Source organism: Somniosus microcephalus, chromosome 12 (assembly GCF_052327205.1).
Source record: "Somniosus microcephalus isolate GS21.2 chromosome 12, FLI_Smic_1.0, whole genome shotgun sequence".
Taxonomy (NCBI): domain Eukaryota; kingdom Metazoa; phylum Chordata; class Chondrichthyes; order Squaliformes; family Somniosidae; genus Somniosus; species Somniosus microcephalus.
The window spans coordinates 169,194,485-169,211,201 of record NC_140998.1 but is presented as its reverse complement, the minus strand read 5'-3'; the positions used below and the strand labels follow the sequence as shown (position 1 = coordinate 169,211,201).

Sequence of the window (16,717 nt, the reverse complement as noted above, 5' to 3'; positions counted from 1 at the left end):
AACTGTCTACCCCAGGTATGAAGCTCCTTTCACACTTACCCAACAGCGATAATTCTGCATCAGGTTCAGTCGCACTGCCTGTAAGCTGCCGTCGTAACAGCCCGTGTAGATCTATAGGCAAAGAACAGTCATTCGTCAAAACTATACCATCAGTTTCACAATTGCTGGCTTTCTAAAAATAACCCACTCCCCCCTGCTTGTTCCCCATAGTCCTGCATATTTTTCGTACCTGGCCTGGGTGCTACTTAGACCCAATAATAGTTTGTCATTCTTGACCTGTTTGCAACCTTTAACACGGTTGACCACGCCATCCTCCTCCCAACAGCTCGCCTCCGTTGTCCAGCTGGGTGCAACTGCCCTCGCCTGGTTCCATTCTTAAACTACCCAGGCAGAGCCAGAAAATCACCTGCAATGGCTTCTCTTCCCACTCCCGCATCTCACATCCAATATTGCATAAGCAAAAATTTCCTCCAACTAAATATTGGGAAAGCATAAGCCAGTGTCTTCGGTCCTCACCACAAACTCCATTCCCTAGCCACCGACTCCATCCCTCTCCCTAACATCTGTCTGAGGCTGAACCAGACCATTCACAACCTCGGTGTCATATTTGACCCTGAGATCAGCTTCCAACCCCATATCCTCTTATCACCAAGACCGCCTACTCTTTCTTGATCAGTACGCTTATGGCCCAACGAGGAAGGAGGATTTTGTTGGATCTGGTTCTGGGAAATGAGGTGGGTCAAGTGGAGCAAGCGTCAGTAGGGGAACATTTAGGGAACAGTGATCACAGTATCATAAGGTTTAGATTAGCTATGGAAAAGGACAGGGAGCAATCTAGAGTAAAAATACTTAATTGGAGGAAGGCCAATTTCAGTGGGTTGAGAACGGATCTGGCCCGGGTAAATTGGAATCAAAGATTGGCAGGCATAACTGTAATCGAACAATGGGCTGCCTTTAAAGAGGAGATGGTTCAGGTACAGTCGAGGTACATTCCCTCGAGGGGGAAAGATAGGACAACCAAAGCCAGAGTTCCCTGGATGACAAAAGAGATAGAGAGTAAGATGAAGCAGAAAAGGGGGCGTATGACAGATGTCAGGTTGAGAATACAAGTGAATATAGAATGAGAAATGTTTTAACCAGTTTCACAGCCTGAAAAAACATCGTATCAGGCTGAATATAGAAAGTTCAGAGAGGAAGTGAAAAATGAAATAAGAGGGGCAAAGAGAGAGTATGAGAATAGATTGGCAGCTAACATAAAAGGGAATCTAAAAATCTGTTGCTATAGGCATATAAATAGTAAACAGGTAGTAAGAGGAGGGGTGGGGCCGATTCGGGACCAAAATGGAGACCTACACATGGAGGCAGAGGGCATGGCTGAGGTACTAAATGAGTACTTTGCATCTGTCTTTACTAAGGAAGAAGATGCTGCCAAAGTCATAGTGAAAGAGGAGATAGTGGAGGTACCGGATGGAATAAAAATTGATCAAGAGGAGGCACTAGAAAGGCTGGCTGTACTTAAAGTAGATAAGTCACCAGGACTGGTTGGGATGCATCCTAGGATGCTAAGGGAAGTAAAGGTGGAAATTGCAGAGGTACTGGCCATAATCTTCCAATCCTTGGATACGAGGATGGTACCAGAGGACTGGAGAATTGCAAATGTTCAAAAAAGGGTGCAAGGATAAACCCAGCAACTACAGGCCAGTCAGTTTAACCTCGGTAGTGGGGAAGCTTTTAGAAATGATAATCCGGGACAAAATTAACAGCCACTTGGACAAGTGTGGATTAATTAAGGAAAGCCAGCACAGATTTGTTAAAGAACCAAAGGCGACATGAGGAAAAACATTTTTACGCAGTGAGTGGTTAGGGTCTGGAATGCACTGCCTGAAAGGGTGGTGAAGGCAGACTCAATCGTGGCTTTCAAAAGGGAATTGGATAAGTACCTGAAGGAAAAAAAAATGCAGGGCTACGGGAAAGGGCGGGAGAGTGGGACTAGCTGAAGTGCTCTTGCAGAGAGCCGGTACGGGCTCGATGGGCTGAATGGCCTCCTTCTGTGCAGTAACCATTCTATTAACTCCACCATTGCCTCAGCTCATCTGCTGCTGAAACGCTCATCTATGTTTTTGTTATCTCTAGACTTGACTATTCCAATGCTCTCCTGGCCGGCCTCCCACGTTTTACCCTCTGTAAGCTTGAGCTCATCCAAAACTCTGCTGCCCGTATTCTAACTCGCACCAAGTCCGTTCACCCATCACCCCTGTGCTCGCTGACCTACATTGGCTCCCGGTCAGACAACGACTCGATTTTAATATTCTCATCCTTGTATTCAAATCCCTCCATGGCCTCACCCCTCCCTATCTCTAACCTCCTCCAGCCCTTCAAAAACTCTACATTCCTCTAATCTGGCCTCTTATGCAACCGCAATTTCCTTCACCCCACCATTGGCAGTTGTGCCTTCAGCTGTGTCAGCCTTATGCTCTGGAATTTCCTCCCTAAACCTCTCCACTGCTCTTTCCTTCTTTAAGACACTCCTTAAAACCTACCTCTTTGACCAAGATTTTGGTCATCTGCCCTAATTTCTCCTTATGCAAATCCTTGTCAAATTTTGTCTGGTAATGCTCCGGTGAAGCGTCTTGTGATGTTTTACTAGGTTAAAGGTGCTATATTAATGTAAGTTGTTGATTATCTGATAACCTGCCATCTTATATGGAATGGGCCTATATTTAATATTACAGTACTGCACGAGGCTCGCACTGAGACACAGAAATGTTGAGGGGCCTTTTAATTGCAGTGTATCAACACTCAGTATTTCAGTTTACTGCATAGGGCCAACAGACTTCACGTTAGTATTTCAGGCTGATCCTCACCTTCAGCGCTGTGCAATTTTCAATCAATCTGAAATGAGGTGACTGAATCTAACCCCTGCTATTAGTACAAACTAACTCCGAGAAGAATGTTGGAAGGCAGTTTGGATTGTGAGACCTGACAGTACAGCAGCGACCATGCTCTTTACTGCATCACTGAACAGAACACACCATGGCCACAGCTGAGAAAGGGACAGCTCCTGGACTCAGGATCACGTCAAGGTGGGCCCTTCATTATTCACCAACATGGAACGGCCAGATCTCATTGCTGCTCACACTCACCATGCTCTTGTGTATGACCATACACATCACCATGTCCTTGTGTCCACCATACACTTGCAGACGATCGTGTGACTGGACACCACAAGAAAAAGAAAATGGAATTCCATTAGACAACCGTTCTACATTCTCCCTCGCTTAGTTTTTAAATCGGGTTAAAAAACAAATGTAACAATTCCTCGCATTTATATAGCGCCGTTAATGTAGTAAAACGCCCCAAGGCGCTTCACAGGTGCATTATCAAACAAAATTTGACATCGAGCCGCATAAGGAGCAATGTTCCCTCTAATTTTTTTTGTACTGAGTGGGCCACGAACTCCTTTGAGCGTGACCTTTTTTGTCCGTGGGCAAATTTTACAACGACAGGAACAGCAACCATTTAAAAGTTTATATACAGTCATGCCATATTGCCATCCCACTGTATCAAATCATGAGACAATCAGACAAGGTTCGACACAAGTTTAACATAACTTCTTTGCTTTTGAATTCTGTTCCTCTAGAAATGAACCCCGGTGCTTTATTTGCACTTTTATATCTTTTTTAACCTGCGTCGCTACTTTTAATGATTTGTGAATCGATACCTAGATCCCTTTGCACCTCCACCCCCTGTAGACTCTGATTTTCCAAGGAGTGGGTCGCCTCCTTATTCCTCCGGGCAAAATGCACCACCTGACACCTATCTACAGTATATTGAAATTCATTTGTCATTTACATGCCCTGCTCTGCAAGTTTGTTTATGGTACAATTAATTAAAAGCTTTTAGTTCATCATGTACAAACTCTATTTTAAAAAAAAATTACTTGTCAGAAATTACTGGGATAAAAAGAACTGCATAATAATGTATTAACACTTCAGAAATGTCACTCATTTACACGGTTATGCATCGACAAACAATCCAAAGGCCCAAGGTGAGCTGAAAGAGGCACATCGATTCGTGCAATTTGTATTAATTAAATTAAAAAATGTTCAATGTATTAGCCCATCCCTCATGTCACTACAGCAGTGGCTGCACCAGCAGCAGCGGCTTTCCTATGGTGCTGACATGCTAGACAGCCACATAAGTAATTAGAATATTAATCACAATGCAACGCTGTCCCTCTCCCTCTGTTGCTCGCTCCAAACCCCTCTCTCCGTCTCTCCCTCCCACCCAGTCTACCAGTCTCTCTCTTTCCCTCCCAGTATCTCTCTCTCCCCCCTCCCCCCACACTCTCCGTCTCTCCCTCCCACCCAGTCTCTCTCTTTCCCTCCCAGTATCTCTCTCCCTCCCCCAGTATCTCTCTCCCCCCTCCCCTCCCCCCCCACTCTCTCCGTCTCCCCCTCCCTCTCCGCCTCCCCTCCGTCTCCCCCTCCCCTCCGTCTCTCCCTCCCCCCCATCCGTCTCTCCCTCCCCCCCCCCGTCTCCCTCCCCCCCCCCGTCGTCTTGTCTCCTCCCCTCCGTCTCGTCTCGTCTCGTCTCCTCCCCCCCCCTCCGTCCCTCGTGTCCCTCCCTCTCGCTCCCTCCCCCAGTGTCTCTCCTTCTCGCTCCCTCCCCCAGTGTCTCTCCCTCTCGCTCCCTCCCCCAGTATCTCTCTCCCTCCCTCCCCCAGTATCTCTCTCTCCCTCCCCGTGTCTCCCTCTCTCCCTCCCCCAGTATCTCCCTCTCTCCCTCCCCCCCAGTATCTCTCTCTCCCCCTCGCCCAGTATCTCTCTCTCCCTCCCCCAGTATCTGTCTCTCCCTCTCTCCCCCTCCCCCAGTATCTCTCTCTCCCTCCCCGTGTCTCTCCCGCTCCCCCAGTATCTCTCTCTCCCCCAGTATCTCTCTCTCTCCCCCCCCCCCAGTATCTCTCTCTCTCCCTCCCCCAGTATCTCTCTCTCCCCCCCCAGTATCTCTCTCTCCCCCAGTATCTCTCTCTCTCCCTCCCCCAGTATCTCTCTCTCTCCCCCAGTATCTCTCTCTCTCTCCCTCCCCCAGTATCTCTCTCTCTCTCCCTCCCCCAGTATCTCTCTCCCTCCCCCAGTATCTCTCTCTCCCTCCCCCAGTATCTCTCTCTCTCCCCCAGTATCTCTCTCTCCCTCCCCCAGTATCTCTCTCTCCCTCCCCGTGTCTCTCCCTCTCTCCCGCTCCCCCAGTATCTCTCTCTCCCTCTCCCAGTATCTCCCTCCCCCCCCCAGTATCTCTCTCCCCCAGTATCTCCCTCTCTCCCTCCCCCCCAGTATCTCTCTCTCCCCCTCGCCCAGTATCTCTCTCTCCCTCCCCCAGTATCTGTCTCTCCCTCTCTCCCCCTCCCCCAGTATCTCTCTCTCCCTCCCCGTGTCTCTCCCGCTCCCCCAGTATCTCTCTCTCCCCCAGTATCTCTCTCCCTCCCCCAGTATCTCTCTCTCCCCCCCCCCCCCCCAGTATCTCTCTCTCTCCCTCCCCCAGTATCTCTCTCCCTCCCCCAGTATCTCTCTCCCCCCCCAGTATCTCTCTCTCCCCCAGTATCTCTCTCTCTCCCTCCCCCAGTATCTCTCTCTCTCCCTCCCCCAGTATCTCTCTCTCTCCCCCAGTATCTCTCTCTCTCTCCCTCCCCCAGTATCTCTCTCTCTCTCCCTCCCCCAGTATCTCTCTCCCTCCCCCAGTATCTCTCTCTCCCTCCCCCAGTATCTCTCTCTCTCCCCCAGTATCTCTCTCTCCCTCCCCCAGTATCTCTCTCTCCCTCCCCGTGTCTCTCCCTCTCTCCCGCTCCCCCAGTATCTCTCTCTCCCTCTCCCAGTATCTCCCTCCCCCCCCCAGTATCTCTCTCCCCCAGTATCTCTCTCTCTCCCTCCCCCAGTATCTCTCTCTCCCTCCCCCAGTATCTCTCTCTCTCTCTCCCTCCCCCAGTATCTCTCTCTCCCAGTATCTCTATCTCTCCCTCCCCAGTATCTCTCTCCCTCCCCCAGTATCTCTATCTCTCTCCCCCAGTATCTCCCTCTCTCTCCCCCAGTATCTCTCTCTCTCCCTCCCCCAGTATCTCTCTCTCTCCCTCCCCCAGTATCTCTCTCCCTCCCCCAGTATCTCCCCCAGTATCTCTCTCCCTCCCCCAGTATCTCTCTCTCTCCCCCAGTATCTCCCCCAGTATCTCTCTCCCTCCCCCAGTATCTCTCTCTCTCCCTCCCCCAGTATCTCTCTCTCTCTCCCTCCCCCAGTATCTCTCTCTCTCCCTCCCCCAGTATCTCTCTCTCTCCCTCCCCCAGTATCTCTCTCTCTCCCTCCCCCAGTATCTCTCTCTCCCAGTATCTCTATCTCTCCCTCCCCCAGTATCTCTCCCTCCCCCAGTATCTCTCTCCCTCCCCCAGTATCTCTCTCTCTCTCTCCCACCCAGTATCTCCCTCTCTCTCCCCCAGTATCTCTCTCCCTCCCCCAGTATCTCTCTCTCTCCCTCCCCCAGTATCTCTCTCTCTCTCCCTCCCCCAGTATCTCTCTCTCTCTCCCTCCCCCAGTATCTCTCTCTCTCTCCCTCCCCCAGTATCTCTCTCTCTCTCCCTCCCCCAGTATCTCTCTCTCTCCCTCCCCCAGTATCTCTCTCTCCCTCCCCCAGTATCTCTCTCTCCCTCCCCCAGTATCTCTCTCTCTCCCTCCCCCAGTATCTCTCTCTCCCAGTATCTCTATCTCTCCCTCCCCCAGTATCTCTATCTCTCCCCCAGTATCTCTCTCCCCCAGTATCTCTCTCCCTCCCCCAGTATCTCTCTCTCTCTCCCTCCCCCAGTATCTCTCTCTCTCCCTCCCCCAGTATCTCTCTCTCCCTCCCCCAGTATCTCTCTCTCTCCCTCCCCCAGTATCTCTCTCTCTCCCTCCCCCAGTATCTCTCTCTCCCTCCCCCAGTATCTCTCTCTCTCCCTCCCCCAGTATCTCTCTCTCTCCCTCCCCCAGTATCTCTCTCTCTCCCTCCCCCAGTATCTCTCTCTCTCCCTCCCCCAGTATCTCTCTCTCTCCCTCCCCCAGTATCTCTCTCTCTCCCTCCCCCAGTATCTCTCTCTCTCCCTCCCCCAGTATCTCTCTCTCCCTCCCCCAGTATCTCTCTCTCTCCCTCCCCCAGTATCTCTCTCTCTCTCCCTCCCCCAGTATCTCTCTCTCCCCCCCAGTATCTCTCTCTCTCCCTCCCCCAGTATCTCTCTCTCTCCCTCCCCCAGTATCTCTCTCTCTCCCTCCCCCCCAGTATCTCTCTCTCTCCCTCCCCCAGTATCTCTCTCCCTCCCCCAGTATCTCCCTCCCCCCCAGTATCTCTCTCTCTCCCCCTCCCCCAATCTGTCTCTCTTTCTCTCTTCCCCCAGTCTCTCCTTCCGATTCCCCCACTCTCCCCTTTCGATCCTTGCTCTCCCCCCGCGGATCCTGTGACATTGTTACGGGCTGAAGCATGCATGGCTTTGGCAAACAGTGCGCACGCGCACAAGGGGATCGGGTGCGGGTGTGCGGCTCCGGAAGACCGCGCACCTGCGGAGAACATCGCAAAAATGTTGGTTGTGATAATCACAGTACAGGAAACTTTGTGCAATCCGGCACCCATGGGACCGAGCTACTGCCGTTTTTTTGAAAGCTCCGAATAGACCAGCGTCAATGTTATCAGATAGGAGCTTTTCATCGCAGTATCTGACCACAAACACTGTTGCTCAGCAACAGCTTGTAAACACTCGGCCCGTGGCTTGGAAGCGTCTCTGAAGCTGTTGCTAAGCGACAAAGACGCTTTCCAGAGCCTGCCTGTGAAAAGCAGAAAAAAAACCTAACCAAAACGGCTGCTGATTTCTGCCGTTAGATCAAAGTTGCCGGACATTCAACTTCCAGATAGCACAAAGTTTCCTGTATTGGGTCCCACCCCGCTCCAGCTGCTGTCCAGTTCTCAGCGCGGCTTTTCAATTGAAGTGCGCAGGAGCTCAGGGATTAGTGCGTAGCCGCGCACCTTAGAGGGAACAGTGATAAGGAGCCAAGAGGTAGGTTTTAAGAAGTGTCTTAAAAGAGAGGTAGAGAGGTTTAGGGAGGGAATTCCAGAGCTTCGGGCCTTGGCAGCTGAAGGCACGGCCGCCAATGGTGGTGCGATTAAAATCGGTGCTAGAGGCTATAATTGGAGGAGCACAGAGATCTCAGAAGGTTGTAGGGCTGGAGGAGGTTACAGAGATAGAGAGGGGCAAGGACATGGAGGGATTTGAACACAAGGATGAGAATTTTAAAACTCCTGAGAATGTTAAAAAACAAACATTACACAAATTGATTGCACCAGACCCTCCCTTCCTTGTCTCTCTGTACACAGTGTGTTCCTTGTTTGCGAATGTGCATGTATAGATGAATGCTTATGCTCTAACATTCAAATCGAACATCAGCAGCATTAATTACAGAGCCTGTATAACGAGGAACCCACGGCCGATGGTCAGTATTGGAGGTAGAATCCAGGGCCCGCATTGGGGCCCGGGGCCTGCGGTCAGCATCAGGGCCCCGAGGCCTGGGGTCAGTGTTGGAAGTCAGGACCTGTCTCCACCAGTACTGTACCAGTGTTATACAGTGACAGACCTGTACCCACCAGTACTGTACCAGTGTTATACAGTGACAGACCTGTACCCACCAGTACTGTACCCGTGTTATAGTGACAGACCTGTACCCACCAGTACTGTACCCCAGTGTTAGTGACAGACCTGTACCCACCAGTACTGTACCCCAGTGTTAGTGACAGACCTGTACCCACCAGTACTGTACCCCAGTGTTAGTGACAGACCTGTACCCACCAGTACTGTACCCCAGTGTTAGTGACTGACCTGTACCCACCAGTACTGTACCCCAGTGTTAGTGACAGACCTGTACCCACCAGTACTGTACCCGTCTTATAGTGACAGACCTGTACCCACCAGTACTGTACCCGTGTTAGTGACAGACCTGTACCCACCAGTACTGTACCCCCAGAGTTAGTGACAGACCTGTACCCAACAGGACTGTACCCCAGTGTTATAGTGACAGACCTGTACCCACCAGTACTGTACTCCAGTGTTAGTGACAGACCTGTACCCAACAGGACTGTACCCCAGTGTTATAGTGACAGACCTGTACCCACCAGTACTGTACTCCAGTGTTATAATGACAGACCTGTACCCACCAGTACTGTACCCCAGTGTTGGTGACAGACCTGTACCCACCGCTTGGCTTACCTGCAGCTCGTAGACACGCACCAGCTTGTCCAAGCAGGCTGTAACCATCACCTTGCCCAGGATGTTTACAACTGTGACGGCGTGACTGTGACCTTTGTAGATCCGCACCAGCTCGCCGGTCTGCAAAAAAGGGCAAGAGGTCATCAGTTCACATCTGAATGCAACAAGTTAACCAGAACCAACTCCAGTAAATCCATGAATGAGCTCCACTTCCACATGGCCATTCTCTCCCGAATGCGCTGACCTTTGCTGCTTACAGCTCCACAGACACCTCAGCCAAGCAGTTATTCGTCACGGACACGTCTAAATGGTCAGCTGTTGGCAGGATATTGGATTGCAGCCAAGACCAACCCAGTTCTCAACTAACATATGCACACAAGCACGCAGATAGTGACACGAGGCGTCAGCCGTGGCTCCTTGGCAGCACTCTCGTCAGTCAAATGATTGTGGGTTAAAGTCCCACTCCAGAGACTTGAGCACATAATCTAGGCTGACACTCCCAGTGCAGTACTGAGGGAGTGCTGCACTAAACTGAGGCCCTGTCTGTCTCCTCAGGTGGATGTAAAAGATCACATCGCACTATTTTGAGAGAGAACAGGGGCGTTCTTCCTGGTATCCTGGCCAATATTTACCCCTCAATGACCATCACTTAAAAACTGGGTCATTATCACATTGCTGTTTGTGGGAGCTTGCTGTGCAAATTGGATCATTATCACATTGCTGTTTGTGGGAGCTTGCTGTGCAAATTGGGTCATTATCACATTGCTGTTTGTGGGAGCTTGCTGTGCAAATTGGGTCATTATCACATTGCTGTTTGTGGGAGCTTGCTGTGCAAATTGGCTGCCACGGTTCCTATATTACAACAGTGACTACACTTCAAGAGTACTTCATTGGCTGTGAAGCACTTTGGGGCGTCGTGAAAAGCGCTATATAAATGCAAGTCTGTCTTTCTTTCAGGAGCCCAGGATGATTTTCTCCTGTATGTTTTTGGGTTCCTATATACACTTTTATCCAGATATATCTTGGTTCGTATTCCAGACTTTCACTTTGAAAAAAACCAGGCTAATAAATACCTTCTGACTGGCACCTAGCAGGATTTAAACAATTTTCAGATGAAAAAAAAGGCTGCTTAAGACAAAATTATATTTGAAAAAAGTCAGAAACATAATGTTCGTATTTGAATTGAACGGTTGGCCCCCCCCTCTCAGACGCTTGTTTCTTAGCCCAGGGTTGCAGAGTTAACTTGCAGCACTATTACCGCTGTCCAGCTGCGGTCTAACTCAGCACAGACCAGGAACTCAACCTGGAACTCTTGTTCTGTACGACTCAAGGTTTGGCTGTGCATTGAGCCACTGTAGGAGCAACAATGTGACAGGGCTTGTTACCACAGATTGGAGTCTGGCCAGCTGCACATGTCAGTGCCTCCAAACAAGGCTCATTTACTCTCGCGTTGGGGTCCATTTCAACAGGTCAGAAAAACCTCGAGAATACACATAGCAACCAGTAAGTTAAATTTTCTAAGCAACCTGGATAAGGAGAGTCCTGAAACACTAAAAGCACAATTTAGGAAATGAGTATTTGAATTCCAGACATCAGCAACACTTACATGGATGTTGTGCGCATGTACAGACTGATCACTGGAACCACTGAAAACCAAGTCATTTATCACCTAAAAACACAAAAAAAAATTGTCACTCCCGTCTCCGCACACACAGCACACTCGCCACTCCTGCCTCCTCAAACACACAGCACACTTGCCACTCCCGTCTCCGCACACAGAACACTCGCACCTCCCGTCTCCTCTCACTCAGCACACTCGCCACTCCCGTCTCCGCACAGCACACTCGCCACTCCCGTCTCCGCACACAGAACACTCGCCACTCCCGTCTCCGCACACAGAACACTCGCCACTCCCGTCTCCACACAGCACACTCACCACACAGAGCACTCGTCACTCCCGTCTCCGCACACAGCACACTCGTCACTCCCGTCCTCACACACAGCACACTCGCCACTCCCGTCTCCGCACAGAACACTCGCCACTCCCGTCTCCGCACATAGCACTCGCCACTCCCGTCTCCGCACATAGCACTCGCCACTCCCGTCTCCACACACAGCACACTCGCCACTCCCGTCACCACAGCACACTCCCGTCTCCGCACACAGCACACTCGCCACTCCCGTCTCCACACAGCACACTCGCCACTCCCGTCTCCGCACACAGCACACTCGCCACTCCCGTCTCCACACAGCACACTCGCCACTCCCGTCTCCGCACAGAACACTCGTCACTCCCGTCTCCGCACAGCACACTCGCCACTCCCGTCACCACACAGCACACTCGCCACTCCCGTCTCCACACACAGCACACTCGCCACTCCCGTCTCCACACACAGCACACTCGCCACTCCCGTCACCACACAGCACACTCCCGTCTCCGCACACAGCACACTCGCCACTCCCGTCTCCGCACAGCACACTCGCCACTCCCGTCTCCGCACAGAACACTCGTCACTCCCGGCTCCACACAGCACACTCGCCACTCCCGTCTCCGCACAAAGCACACTCGTCACTCCCGTCTCCGCACAAAGCACACTCGCCACTCCCGTCTCCGCACACAGCACACTCGCCACTCCCGTCTCCGCACAGCACACTCGCCACTCCCGTCTCCACACAGCACACTCGCCACTCCAGTCACCACACAGCACACTCCCGTCTCCGCACACAGCACACTCGCCACTCCCGTCTCCGCACAGCACACTCGCCACTCCCGTCTCCGCACAGAACACTCGTCACTCCCGTCTCCACACAGCACACTCGCCACTCCCGTCTCCGCACAAAGCACACTCGCCACTCCCGTCTCCGCACAAAGCACACTCGCCACTCCCTTCTCCGCACACAGCACACTCGCCACTCCCGTCTCCGCACACAGCACACTCGTCACTCCCGTCTCCGCACAGCACACTCGCCACTCCCGTCTCCACACAGCACACTCGTCACTCCCGTCTCCGCACACAGCACACTCGCCACTCCCGTCTCCGCACACAGCACACTCGTCACTCCCGTCTCCGCACACAGCACACTCGTCACTCCCGTCTCCGCACACAGAACACTCGCCACTCCCGTCTCCGCACAGAACACTCGTCACTCCCGTCTCCGCACAGCACACTCGCGTCTCCACACACAGCACACTCGCCACTCCCGTCTCCACACACAGCACACTCGCCACTCCCGTCACCACACAGCACACTCGCCACTCCCTTCTCCGCACACAGCACACTCGCCACTCCCGTCTCCACACAGCACACTCGCCACTCCCGTCTCCGCACACAGCACACTCGTCACTCCCGTCTCCGCACACAGCACACTCGCCACTCCCGTCTCCGCACACAGCACACTCGCCACTCCCGTCTCCGCACAAAGCACACTCGCCACTCCCGTCTCCGCACACAGCACACTCGCCACTCCCGTCTCCGCACACAGCACACTCGCCACTCCCGTCTCCGCACACAGCACACTCGCCACTCCCGTCTCCGCACACAGCACACTCGCCACTCCCGTCTCCGCACACAGCACACTCGCCACTCCCGTCTCCGCACACAGCACACTCGCCACTCCCGTCTCCGCACACAGCACACTCGCCACTCCCGTCACAGCACACTCGCCACTCCCGTCTCCACAGCACACTCGCCACTCCCGTCTCCACACAGCACACTCGCCTCTCCGCACACAGCACACTCGCCACTCCCGTCTCCACACACAGCACACTCGCCACTCCCGTCTCCACACAGCACACTCGCCACTCCCGTCTCCGCACACAGCACACTCGCCACTCCCGTCTCCACACAGCACTCGCCACTCCCGTCTCCACACAGCACAGTCGCCACTCCCGTCTCCACACAGCACACTCGCCACTCCCGTCACCACACACAGAACAGTCGCCACTCCCGTCTCCACACAGCACACTCGCCACTCCCGTCACCACACAGCACACTCGCCACTCCCGTCTCCACACACAGCACACTCGCCACTCCCGTCTCCACACACAGCACACTCGCCACTCCAGTCACCACAGCACACTCCCGTTTCCGCACACAGCACACTCGCCACTCCCGTCTCCACACAGCACACTCGCCACTCCCGTCTCCGCACAGCACACTCGCCACTCCCGTCTCCGCACAAAGCACACTCGTCACTCCCGTCTCCGCACACAGCACACTCGCCACTCCCGTCTCCACACACAGCACACTCGCCACTCCAGTCACCACAGCACACTCCCGTTTCCGCACACAGCACACTCGCCACTCCCGTCTCCACACAGCACACTCGCCACTCCCGTCTCCGCACAGCACACTCGCCACTCCCGTCTCCGCACAAAGCACACTCGTCACTCCCGTCTCCGCACACAGCACACTCGTCACTCCCGTCTCCGCACAGCACACTCGCCACTCCCGTCTCCGCACACAGCACACTCGCCACTCCCGTCTCCACACACAGCACACTCGCCACTCCCGTCTCCACACAGCACACTCGCCACTCCCATCTCCGCACACAGCACACTCGCCACTCCCGTCTCCGCACACAGCGCACTCGCCACTCCCGTCACCACACAGCACACTCGCCACTCCCGTCTCCGCACACAGAACACTCGCCACTCCCGTCTCCGCACACAGCACACTCGCCACTCCCGTCACCACACAGCACACTCGCCACTCCCGTTTCCGCACAGCACCCTCGCCACTCCCGTCTCCGCACACTCGTCACTCCCGTCTCCGCACAGCACACTCGCCACTCCCGTCTCCACACACAGCACACTCGCCACTCCCGTCTCCGCACACAGAACACTCGCCACTCCCGTCGCCACACAGCACACTCGCCACTCCCGTCTCCACACAGCACACTCGTCACTCCCGTCTCCGCACACAGCACACTCGCCACTCCCGTCCTCACACACAGCACACTCGCCACTCCCGTCTCCGCACAGAACACTCGTCACTCCAGTCTCCGCACTCGCCACTCCCGTCCGCACACAGCACACTCGCCACTCCCGTCTCCGCACACAGCACACTCGTCACTCCCGTCTCCACACACAGCACACTCGCCACTCCCGTCTCCGCACACAGCACACTCGCCACTCCCGTCCTCACACACAGCACACTCGCCACTCCAGTCTCCGCACACTCCCGTATCCGCACAGAGCACACTCGCCACTCCCGTCTCCACAGCACACTCGTCACTCCCGTCTCCGCACACAGCACACTCGCCACTCCCGTCTCCGCACACAGCACACTCGCCACTCCCGTCACCACAGCACACTCGCCACTCCCGTCTCCGCACACAGCACACTCGCCACTCCCGTCTCCGCACAGCACCCTCGCCACTCCCGTCTCCGCACACAGCACACTCGCCACTCCCGTCTCCGCACACTCGTCACTCCCGTCTCCACACACAGCACACTCGCCACTCCCGTCTCCGCACACAGAACACTCGCCACTCCCGTCTCCACACAGCACACTCGCCACTCCCGTCTCCACACACAGCACACTCGTCACTCCCGTCTCCGCACAGCACACTCGCCACTCCCGTCTCCGCACACAGCACACTCGCCACTCCCGTCTCCACACACAGCACACTCGCCACTCCCGTCTCCACACAGCACACTCGCCACTCCCATCTCCGCACACAGCACACTCGCCACTCCCGTCTCCGCACACAGCGCACTCGCCACTCCCGTCACCACACAGCACACTCGCCACTCCCGTCTCCGCACACAGAACACTCGCCACTCCCGTCTCCGCACACAGCACACTCGCCACTCCCGTCACCACACAGCACACTCGCCACTCCCGTTTCCGCACAGCACCCTCGCCACTCCCGTCTCCGCACACTCGTCACTCCCGTCTCCGCACAGCACACTCGCCACTCCCGTCTCCACACACAGCACACTCGCCACTCCCGTCTCCGCACACAGAACACTCGCCACTCCCGTCGCCACACAGCACACTCGCCACTCCCGTCTCCACACAGCACACTCGTCACTCCCGTCTCCGCACACAGCACACTCGCCACTCCCGTCCTCACACACAGCACACTCGCCACTCCCGTCTCCGCACAGAACACTCGTCACTCCAGTCTCCGCACTCGCCACTCCCGTCCGCACACAGCACACTCGCCACTCCCGTCTCCGCACACAGCACACTCGTCACTCCCGTCTCCACACACAGCACACTCGCCACTCCCGTCTCCGCACACAGCACACTCGCCACTCCCGTCCTCACACACAGCACACTCGCCACTCCAGTCTCCGCACACTCCCGTATCCGCACAGAGCACACTCGCCACTCCCGTCTCCACAGCACACTCGTCACTCCCGTCTCCGCACACAGCACACTCGCCACTCCCGTCTCCGCACACAGCACACTCGCCACTCCCGTCACCACAGCACACTCGCCACTCCCGTCTCCGCACACAGCACACTCGCCACTCCCGTCTCCGCACAGCACCCTCGCCACTCCCGTCTCCGCACACAGCACACTCGCCACTCCCGTCTCCGCACACTCGTCACTCCCGTCTCCACACACAGCACACTCGCCACTCCCGTCTCCGCACACAGAACACTCGCCACTCCCGTCTCCACACAGCACACTCGCCACTCCCGTCTCCACACAGCACACTCGCCACTCCCGTCACCACACGTCACTCCCGTCTCCGCACACAGCACACTCGCCACTCCCGTCCTCACACACAGCACACTCGCCACTCCCGTCTCCGCACAGAACACTCGTCACTCCAGTCTCCGCACTCGCCACTCCCGTCCGCACACAGCACACTCGCCACTCCCGTCTCCGCACACAGCACACTCGTCACTCCCGTCTCCGCACACAGCACACTCGCCACTCCCGTCCTCACACACAGCACACTCGCCACTCCAGTCTCCGCACACTCCCGTATCCGCACAGAGCACACTCGCCACTCCCGTCTCCACAGCACACTCGTCACTCCCGTCTCCGCACACAGCACACTCGCCACTCCCGTCTCCGCACACAGCACACTCGCCACTCCCGTCACCACAGCACACTCGCCACTCCCGTCTCCGCACACAGCACACTCGCCACTCCCGTCTCCGCACACAGCACACTCGCCACTCCCGTCTCCGCACACAGCACACTCGCCACTCCCGTCTCCGCACACAGCACTCGCCACTCCCGTCTCCGCACACAGCACACTCGTCACTCCCGTCTCCGCACACAGCACACTCCCGTCTCCGCACACAGCACACTCGCCACTCCCGTCTCCGCACACAGCACACTCGTCACTCCTGTCTCCGCACAGCACACTCGCCACTCCCGTCTCCGCACACAGCACACTCGCCACTCCCGTCTCCGCACACAGAACACTCGCCACTCCCGTCTCCACACAGCACACTCGCCACTCCCGTCTCCACACAG

At 55.2% G+C, this 16,717-nt stretch overlaps 1 protein-coding gene across 1 annotated transcript in view; it reads right to left on the bottom strand.

The window, feature by feature from the left end:
- znf106a (zinc finger protein 106a) overlaps positions 1-16,717 on the bottom strand; it is a 91,920-nt gene that overhangs the window by 2,263 nt on the left and 72,940 nt on the right. The window contains exons 16-19 of the mRNA XM_086003825.1: positions 10,876-10,938; positions 9,270-9,389; positions 3,144-3,215; positions 40-111 (exon numbers count right to left, since the gene is read on the bottom strand). Of these exons, the coding sequence (XP_085859951.1) occupies positions 40-111; positions 3,144-3,215; positions 9,270-9,389; positions 10,876-10,938 (327 nt within the window). The remainder of the gene's footprint in view (positions 1-39; positions 112-3,143; positions 3,216-9,269; positions 9,390-10,875; positions 10,939-16,717) is intronic.